Source organism: Alnus glutinosa, chromosome 14 (genome assembly GCF_958979055.1).
Source record: "Alnus glutinosa chromosome 14, dhAlnGlut1.1, whole genome shotgun sequence".
Classification (NCBI taxonomy): domain Eukaryota; kingdom Viridiplantae; phylum Streptophyta; class Magnoliopsida; order Fagales; family Betulaceae; genus Alnus; species Alnus glutinosa.
The window spans coordinates 23,953,202-23,964,308 of NC_084899.1; the positions used below are offsets into that span (position 1 = coordinate 23,953,202).

The 11,107-nt window shown below is 33.2% G+C and overlaps 1 protein-coding gene across 1 annotated transcript; it reads left to right on the top strand.

The window, feature by feature from the left end:
- The first annotated feature begins 2,048 nt into the window (after window positions 1-2,048).
- On the top strand, window positions 2,049-6,154 carry LOC133857590 (NAC domain-containing protein 21/22-like). Its single transcript, XM_062292857.1, has 3 exons — window positions 2,049-2,686; window positions 4,710-4,975; window positions 5,521-6,154. Exons 1-3 carry the CDS (start codon window positions 2,518-2,520, stop codon window positions 5,923-5,925), a joined length of 840 nt encoding a protein of 279 aa, XP_062148841.1. The 5' UTR covers window positions 2,049-2,517; the 3' UTR covers window positions 5,926-6,154.
- The last annotated feature ends 4,953 nt before the right edge of the window (window positions 6,155-11,107 follow it).

An 11,107-nucleotide genomic window follows, 5' to 3' on the forward strand; every position in this document is an offset into this window, starting at 1 on the left:
TACCGCACTAATATTTTACCACTAGTTCATTATATTGAGGTGACAGTGTTATTTCACATTTTGATCAGCATATATTGTTAAAAAATAATAAAAATAAAAAATTCGAAAGGGAAATTGACATTAATGTCACATAATTAAGTAGATCGAGTTATACTTGTAGGATATTAATGTAGTATACTCATCAAGAAATTAATACTAGAAACTACACTTTTGTTTTATCCTGCCTTATTAATGAGACCCTACGTACCGGTATCACATCAACAGTATCACATCGGAAAGTGTGGTGTACGTATAACATTAATACTCCTACTCATCATCACTTGATAATCCTCATTTTCACGATTGATATGATAGATCGCCGTGTCAGTTTGTAAAAAATTTATAATAAAAACGGTAGTATTTGCATTATGACTGATGGATAGGTTAATTAAAGTTCCCGACAGTATCCTATCCAATAACCATTTTTAATGACTGCATGTCGCGTCGCTTTTTCCTTTCCATACCACATATATAAGGTAGATATTTATCGTTCAATGGCGTAAATGACCTATTTTATCCAAAGGGGGCCACTGACCCATTGCACAAGTAACGACCCCGGCCTGTTAGATCCTTATAACTTCCTAGGGTTCTGTTTTAATTTTTTTTATTCTGTCACTCTCAGATATAGTACTGAAATTGGAGCTCCATTATTTCAATCCCCACTGTGCTAGCTAACCATGGTGACCCCAGTCCAGTCATCGTCTATAATATAGTGACCTAATTATTATCATTAAGAAGATACATGCTGTGACAAACATCCTTTTGTCCGTATTTGCCTTATAATTATTGCCTTTCTAACATTACTCACCAGGAAACAAAACCCACAAAATTCATTGAGATAAGTGTACCATATGGCATATGTATGGTGGCCTGGAGATCATTAGTGGGCCATGACCCAAGACACTCTGTGTGCCCCACGATTGCATCAATCCAAAGGTACTCTTCTGAGATCGACAATGGAACAGAGGGGACTCTTCGAAGTTCCATGATTAATGTTCAATTTTTTATTTTATTCTTTTCCAGCTATTAATTTTTTATTCTTTTGAGCTGTCAATGTTGTAGGCAGGCAGGACAGAGCGATTGATCAAATGGTTCACGTGCTTACAAGAAAAATGGTTCTGGGGATATTGTTGAAGGGGGTGGCGTGCTGATCATCATAGAATAGCTATGTCACCAATTATCTGTTTGAAATTTTACGTAGCTAATTATGAGAGAGTTCAATTTACGTTATATAAGTGTTTGATGGAGTAATTTAATTAAGAACTGTTTAAACATATAAATTTTATAAGAGTTTTTCCAAATTATTTGTCCGGCGGCTTGCTAGCAATCCATACAAATAATTCATTATTTGTTAGGAAAATAAATAGGATAAGCAGCCACTTGATGAGCAACATTAGCAAAATTACAATATGGAAATTCTTCTTTAATTACAGGTTTCTAGCAATAGGATATACATCTAGCTAGCTAGCCACTTGATCGTCTATGTACTCCGGCCAAGTATTTAATTGGTACGATTTTAATTAAGCTCCCCCCAATTGCAATATAGACCAAGAATCACATAATATTGTTTGATGCTAAAAAATTCATAACAATGATTAAGGAATGAGGATATCTATATATATATATAGATCCAACCAAGAAAGAACTTGGGGTTTTTCACAAATTTAGTACATAGGATAAAAAAGAAATCTGAGGTGGCCGGTAAATCACTTATTTTTTAAGTTTAAGCCGATAAAAAATAATATATTTAATCATTTAATTAATGTTTTAACACCCTTCTTTATGTGGGTTCAAACTCTCAAATTCGAGACTTTTATTCTAATATCATATTGTTAAATAGACGTTTATCCTTAAAAACATAAAAAATAAAAATAAAAATAAAAAAGTGAATAAGAAATAGTAAATTAAATAATATTTTAATCATATACAGAATCTAAACATCAGATGGATATGGTTGTTTAATCAATTATCTGTTTTACATATGTATCGTGAATGAGTATGAATGGTAGGTGATTCAATTCCCACGCAAATTGACCCTTTTTCCATTACCCATAAATATTCTTAACCTTGTTGAATTAATGTACAAATAAATAATAATAATGATAAAGATGGAACAAATAAAAAAGGAGTATTTTGGAGGGTTTCTCTCATAAACTTGCGTGGCTTTTGTCTATATATGTTGCATGAACTCTTCCACTCCTGGAAGATTTCTTGTAACTTTGGTTTTTCTTGAAACTTCCTACCATAACTAACCAGTACTTACACAAGCATGGCCTGCCAGAATATTGTAAGAAATTCTAACCGGCAAAGGCACCTATCATCCTAACTATCTATATATATTACCAACCTTTCTCCCTCAATACAATAATATTTCGAAATCCCAAACAAAGAAATCAAACCTTTCTTTTCGATCAAAACCATCCACATTCCATCTCCTACAATTTGCTTTTTGTGAAATTCAAAAGAAAAATCGTTTTTATGGGGCTGAGAGACATTGGAGCTGCACTCCCTCCCGGGTTTAGGTTTTATCCTAGTGATGAGGAGTTGGTCTGCCATTATCTTTACAAAAAGATCACAAACGAGGAAGTTTTGAAGGGTACTTTGATGGAAATCGACTTGCATACATGTGAGCCATGGCAGCTTCCTGGTAGGTTTTCCCATGTGGTTAATTACGAACTCTTTAATTTATTTATTCTGCTGCAGAAATTAATCTTTGTTTCTCGTTAATATACATATATTTTCATGGCAGTTTCAAGATATATAGTTCTTGTTTCCGCCGTTTCTTTTTTGTTTTATAATTCGTTTCTTTATATAACTGATGATCATGAAACAATCATTAATGTATTGATAAAAATTAGAGCAACTATATATGTAGTCTGTACTTTTCTGCTATTCATGCTAGCTTTTAGCATGGGGGAAGACACAGAGAAAACACAAAATTAATTATTGAGTTTCTTGTACGAGGCAGACTAATTAACATGTTGGCATAGTTGCTACGCAAAAGAGCAGACAAAACTTGACCCAGGTGAGAGAGAGAGAGAGAGATTGCTAAGTTGGTGAGTAGATATACATGCATATATATATGTTTCTTTAATTAGTTTTGTTGTCATTGTAATAAATAAAGAACCGACAATAAAATTCACGAGGAAAATCACGGGGAAGTTTCAGGTACCTTTGACTTCTAATTAATGGCAACTCTTTCGGCTTGCCGAACACTAACACAGCAGTAGGCTGTCTATACAAATAAACTTCCTTTGAATAGAAATAGCATGGAGAAATATACGTAGGTGATCGTATCTCTCTCTCTCTCTCTCTCTCTCTCTCTCTCTCTCTCTCTCTCTCTCTCGCTCAGCTAGCTGTATTCATGCATTAATCAGCTGGCGGGCTGCCAACCCAAATTAAGATAGTCTCCGGCCAGTGCGCTGGAAGTTCCGGCACATGCATCTAACTCCTCCATGACCACCGATAGGACCAAGTTCATATGGGTGGTCCGGATCACGAGCACCGGAATTTCACGTACAGTGGAAATCATCTTTTGGGCTTGTCGATGATAAATTGTTGGGTAGTTACTGTAGAAAAAGTGGCCGAGTGATCTGTGTTGAGTTTTTTATTTTTTTGGAATATGTTCACTTTTTCCAATGGATTTTTTTTTATTATTATTATTTTCCAACTCCGAATTCATTTACTTGGTAAAATATTGGATGGGATAGATCATAGTGGGTTGAAAGGATAAGATTCTCCAGATATATATGAAATATGAGTTATATATGCCAAAAATGAAAAAACCTTAGGTGGGTATTAATTAACTATCTATACTTGAATTGAACCTTCTTGTCTTAGTTTTTTTTTTTTTTTGGGGAAGAATATTAATTCTTGTCTTAGTATTCAAGTAAAATGTTTTTCTTTATGACAACTTCTTTCATAAGCTTTAGGTGTCGGCTCATATGGATTAAAGGATTCCTTTCATAGTCCAAGAAATGAAAAAGTGAACATCCAAAAACTGATGTTTACACATGAAATCGCCTATAAACCCTAGTGGTCCTCAGAAAATATATAGTTCTTCCTTGAATTTGAAACCACAGCTCTAGCTTCCTTAGACATAACTCATTAATTATGTGACACAGACTTGCCATCTCCCTAATGTATCATGCTAGTCTAACTCCCAACAAAGTGGGGAAGCAAACATTCATGCAGCTTTCAGCCATTTATGGTATCACGTACCGTTTATCTTAAAAATTTAAGTTAATAATAAAAAATAAAAAATTTAATTATTTAATTTATATTCTAACACTCACTATTACGTATGAGCTTAAATTTTTCCTTAATAAGTGAGGTCTAACACATAAAATATATAATTAAAAAAGTTGAGATGAATGATGAATGCTAAGTTTAAACTCAAAACATTTGCATGCCCTGATACCAAGAAAGAAGTGGAAAAAATGGAGGTAGCTGGTGGAGGTGGAACTGGATTCAGCCATGAAGAAAATGTAGGTAGGGGCTAGGGGCGTAATTAGCTGATGGCTATGATACCATATATGTTAAATCATCATTTATCTCAAAATCTTAAATTTCAATTAGCACTCATTAATTCTGATATACTTTGATGAAAGTTTATGTTCATCTAAATGCTAATTAAACTTACCCCCCTCCCATGTGTTTATGGACTTCAGAGGTGGCCAAGCTGAATGCAAGCGAGTGGTACTTCTTCAGCTTCAGGGACCGCAAATACGCCACAGGCTTCCGGACCAATCGGGCAACAACATCTGGATACTGGAAAGCCACGGGGAAGGATCGTACGGTGGTGGATCCAGTGACACGCGAGATCGTAGGGATGAGAAAGACTTTGGTGTTCTATCGGAACAGAGCTCCCAATGGGATCAAAACTGGTTGGATCATGCATGAGTTTCGGTTGGAGACCCCACATATGCCTCCCAAGGTCTCATTCATGCCGCTTTTTCAAAGAATTTTGCTCTCCAATTAATGTACGCTATTACGCAAACACGCACACCAACACGTACACTCTTACGCGGAGAGAGAGAGAATCTTAACCACAGAAAAGTTCCATGGAGAGTGGATGAAAGTTGTCCATTAACTTTGTTACATCACACAGAGTCACAGAGAGAGAGAGAGAGAGAGAGAGAGAGAGAGAGAGAGAGAGAGTTTATCGTGAGCCCACATGCCAAACTTAGGTTCTATAAAGAATCTCTCATGTTTTACTGATGAAATGACAAACAATTCAGGCAGTAAAGTTGTCAAGAATTTCTATCCAAGAGAGATAGAGGAGTCAAGCTAGGGTGCATAGAACTTGTCCATTTCGTTTGTAACATAAGCTGCATGTCAGCCATTGATCCAAAAATAGAGTTGGGACGAAAAGAAGACAACATAAGTCGTGTCAGGACACAACACTATAATACTTGATGCATGTGTGTGTTTTTTGGTTTCACATGTATTATGAAATTGATGATATGGTTTTGATGACAGGAGGACTGGGTTTTGTGCAGAGTGTTTCACAAAAGCAAGGGTATGATGATGCCAAACTCGGAGAACAGCACGTTTGAGAGCACTAGAGCTTGTGATTCACCTCCTCCAACTAACCAAACCATGCCTTGTGTGTATAACCAAATGATGATCACCTCCTTTGCCTCAACCCCATCTCACCAAAACCAAAGCCAAAACCACAGCAATTCCCTGCTAAATCTCCTTCAGTTTTCTCAGGAAATTACAAGTACCAACGATCAAATCATCTCCTCCAAAGGTACTGATCATGATGAATATGGGTTCTTATGGGACATGAGTTTGGAAGCAAATAGTTTGGAAAACGGGGCGCCAGCTTCCAACTTGGAGGAGATGAGATTTGAGATTGACAACAGCATGGTTTTCCTATGAAATATTACATATATATATATATATATATAAATATATTTGTATACTTTATATATACATATTAAATTAAACACATGCCCGGTCGAATTTGTTTATTTGTAATGTATATGTTGTGTTTGGCTTTGAGGGACAACTTATGCTTGATTGCATATATTAGAAGGTTTGTGCGTAGTGTATTATTTATTTTTTATTTTGTATACAGCATTAATGGGGATTTGTATAAAATTAATTAATTATCAGTAGTAAAGATTCTTTTCTATAGTGAGATTTTGTTGATTGTCAATTCGCATATATAAAAATATAAATTAAATTATTAAATTTATCAAGTTTTATCTATTTAAGCTTTTGAGATGAGTAGTGATTTAACTTGATATCATAGTAATGGGTTCAAATTTTGTTTCTTTTCATTCATTTTTCAGTTCAATTAAATATTTTACGTGTTGATTCTCTTCCTATCAACTTGAGCTTTTAGAATGAGCCGTAATTTAACGGCATACACCTAATTGCAGCCATGTTAATTAGGGCCTTAACTAGCGTGATTCAACGACACCAACAAGCACGTTGATCACTAATTGGCGTGTTTTTTGTAGTGAGGCTTCTTGGCCAAGATTAGTATCCTATTAATGTCCCTACCTTTGATTAAATAATGTAAGCAATTCAAAAGTATACTCACTTTCCGTTAAAAACCCACTATACTAGAAGTACGAGTTTTTCTAAACAAGCCACGAATTTCAATTCTTACAGAAATAAGATGACTCTATTGAAGTGCATGCTCTTTGTGAGTCTCTGGATCACATATTCTTTTCGTGCTTCTTCTCAGCCTGCATCTACCATACTTTGTGGGAGAAGTGCAACATTCCGATCGACCCCTTGGCTAAAATGGGATGATTTTCTCCTTTGGATAGCTAATAGATGTACAAATGTAAATCTCTCCTTAGCTCAAATATTGTTGATTAGATGGATATATATATATATATAGCTATACTGTAATTTATGGAGTTTGACGGGAGAATATATCAATGAAACCAGGATTTCTTTTCGGGAGGCCGGGGTCAAATTTAATTTTGAATAAGGGCCAAGTGTAATTTTTAAATCAAAATTATATATATAGGAGAGGAATGTTTGATTGCTCCAAGACAAATAATTAAAAAAATTCTCATATATACTATGTTAACCTAATTAAGCACACATCTTAATGCGCTTTTATATAGTTTTATTGAACAATGTCTTTATGTTATGATTATTTAGCTGGTTAAAACCCTTCTTAATTAGAGATGCCAAAGGTATAAATATGGTAGTATTAAAAAGTTAGTCCCCTGTTTGGTAGGGCTTAATTAGATTGCCCTTTGAACTCAAAACACACGAAGAAAAAATAAATAAAAAAAAGCTCACATATATATAAGACCACTTTTCACTTTGTGCAAAAGAAAGTTGGAAGGCTACCTCAAAAGAAAGGAAAAAAAAATTAAAAACTTGGAAGGCTTTAATCTTTAAAGACTAGTTTTTTAAATATTGAATTGTTGTAACGAACCATGAAAAAAATGCTAGTTACATATTTGCTGTTACCCAAAAATGACTAGTCAATTTAGAACTTTCTTGAAATCATATATCACATACATATATATATATATATATATATATATATATATATATATATATATATATATATATATATATATATATATATATATATATATACAAGCCGAGTTCTAATTTAGAGTTAGCCTAAAATTATGACATGTGGCATGAACCCGTCATTTTTAAACACTGAATCGATTTTTTAAGTAAAAAAAAATGGTGAATTTTAAAGGTTGAACCGGTTTTGTCATGATTTTAATAAATTTATTGTGCTTTAATGAAAAGATCATGGGTGTGAATCTTCATGAGACCAAAATAACGACCTTTTCGTATTATAACATTAAGTAATGAGAATTATCACACCGAAGATATAGAAAATTCATGCTAATTTTCTATTTTATGCTTTGGTAATCAAAATCATGGTTTTCTTCTTGTTATTTTTCTTTAGACTCATTTTCATTCTAAACTACACCTATGAGAACAAAGATTTTTAACATGTTTTAATTTAGAGAAATGTTTCTTGCACACACTTTGTACACAAAGTCCTATGTGGTACACACTAAAAAAAATTAAAATTAAAAAATGTAATACGTATTACACTAATAATATCATAGATTCTTATTATTAATCCTACTATTAATACTTTGATAATCAGAATCTGGGTTTTTCTCATGCTACTTTTTTCTCTTTACACTTCTTTCCATTTTAAACTACACATCTGGAAATATAATAAATGTTTTAATTTATATGGATTAAAACTAAAATTATGGTTCTTTTGATAGTAAAATTTTATGTGATTTATATATTCATGCAATGTTCTATGTGCAATGAAGATGTTTTTTTAAGTTTCAAAATTAAATTATAATTAATAATCCCGCGCATTGCGGGGGGTTCGAGCTAATTATTTATAAAAGCTCAGTTTCATCTAGTAACTAGATAATGTGTATTGAGACAAGAGTTACAAGCACTCAAGAGACAAGAGTTAATTACAAGAATTCGAGAGACAAGAGTTACAAGATGATAAATTAGATTTATTGTTGTTAATATAGAAGTATAAGAGATTTGTGACGTTTAGACTATTTTTCTATAAATAAAGTCTTGTATACAATCAAATAATCAAGGAAAGTTGTAACATAAGAAAAGGCTTTGACGTGTGGATGTAGGCCATAGGCTGAACCACATAAAATCTACATTTCCTCTCTTTCATTTATCTCTCTTTCAATTATTATTAGTTCTTACATGGTATCAGAACTATAAGCTAATGCCAATATTCGATCCTATACCAATTTTTTTTTTTAATTTTAATTTTTTTTTAAAAAAATTTTGTTGAGGTTTCAGCCATAGTAGCCACTTCCAGCCAAAGTTGCTGATGTCCAAATTCTGACCATAGTAGCCGATGCTGGCCAAAATCTCCAATGTCCAAGTCCCCGACCATAGTAGTCAATGCCGGCTAGAGTCGCCGAAATCCAAGTTTCGGTCATAGAAACCAATGTTCTAATTCAGGTCATAGTAGCCATTTTTTTTCTAACCCTTTGATGTTAAAGATCAAACCTCAACGTCCGTGATCTACCGTTGGGTTTGCAGGGGCGTATTGAGACAAGAGTTACAAGCACTCAAGAGACAAGGGTTACAAGCACGAATTCAAGAGACAAGAATTATAAGATGATAAATTAGATTTATTGTTTTTAATGTAGAAGTATAAGAGATTTATAACATTCAGATTATTTCTCTATAAATAGAGTCTTGTATACAATCAAATAATCAATGAAAGATGTAGCCAATAAAAGGCTTTGACATGTAGATGTAGGCCATAAATCGAATCACCTAAAATCTGTGTTTCTTCTATTTCCTTTATCTCTCTTTAAATGATTATTAGTTCTTAATTACAATGTGAAACTTAACATCCATGACTATTTTTATAAACTCTTCATTCTATGTAAGCTACTCATTATTTTTCCCATATGATACTGGGTGTCACAAATTTTTCCTCTTAAACTCTTGACATACTCATCAAGACCACGTCATGCAGTGCTCTAGTACTGCATGGTTTAGCGTTATTAAGTAGTTATGATACCATTTGTTGGATCAGGCATTTGATCATCTCATATATCTAAACTAATTGGTGTCCAATGAGGGAAGCAAAAACCTTTTATGACATTTAAAATTGATTCCTACAAGGCAAGTTTTAAGAGTTGTTCGTGAGCGGAGCGGCACTGTTGCACCCCAACAATCCCTCCCTCAACGTGACACTCTCACAACTTGAACCCATAACCCTGTCTCTGATACCATTTGTAACGACCCAAAAAAAAAAATTAGCTGTACGTACGCTATCAATTCAAATGTAATACTCAATTTATAACCTCCCTATAATCATTTATAAAATCTTGTTTTACATAGTAATTAATCAATATGAGACTTAGCAATTATGACTATTTTTATAAACCACTCACTTTATGTAAATTACTCCACATCTTTTCAATGTGGGACAGTGATGTTACACCTACCTTGTATGTATTCTTATTTCGAGCACAAAAGCATCCAACAATTAATGGCCATTCCCAAGTGAGGATTAAATCTTTTGATGTGGAGTTGAACAAGTAAAGAGTATTGGTGTGTGTGTGTTTCTGCAAATATAGAGCCACATACCTCCCCCCCCCCCCCCCCCCCCCCCCCCACTACAAAAAAACAGGTGTTTTGAGTAGTTTTTTTGAAGTCGTTTTAAGGCTTTAAAAAGGCTCAAAATGTTTTGAGTAGTTTTTTTTCGAGCCTTTTTCAAAATGGCTCAACATATCGCATATTAAAATCTCAATTTGAGTCGCTTTGGTAAAAAGGGTTCAAAACGGTTTGAGCCGTTTTAAGGACCCTAAAACAGCTCTATATTTTATTTTATTTTATTTTATTTTAAAAAAAAAAAAATCAAATTTTTTTTGAGCCGTTTTAGGGTCCTTAAAACGACTCTAAATAAAAAATTTTACAAAATATACATATATATATATATATATATATATATATATATATTTTGGAGTCGTTTTAGGGATTCTAAAACGACTCTAAATAAAAAGAAATTAAAATAAAAATAAAAATTAAAGCCCCTTTTCAGTACACCATATACATCCAATGAAGTTTTAGGACTTTCTGCCTATCTAAAAACTAATGAAACGGAATTGAAAGAACCATCCACAAACTAATCAAACACTACAAAAATGGCATGAAATAGCCACGTGCAGTTTGACACGTGTACAGTGTCGTACACGTGTCAAACATTTAGACACGTGTACTTTGACACGCGTATTACGCGTGTCAAATGTGCATGTTACAAACTGCACATTTTGACACGTGTATCGGAATACACGTGTCAAATTTGACACGCGTATTCCAATACGCGTGTCAAAATGTTTTGACACGTGTATTGGAATACACGTGTCAAAACATTTTTAATTAAAAAAAAAATTAAAAATACAATTAAATAATTAAATAAAAATTTTAATTAAATAAAAAACTGAATTTAGTTTTTTTTTAAAAAAAATAAATTTTTTATTGTTTTATAAAATTTATTTGGGTTAATTAAATTTTTTTTTGAATTTTTCAAATTTTGTAATTTTCGACC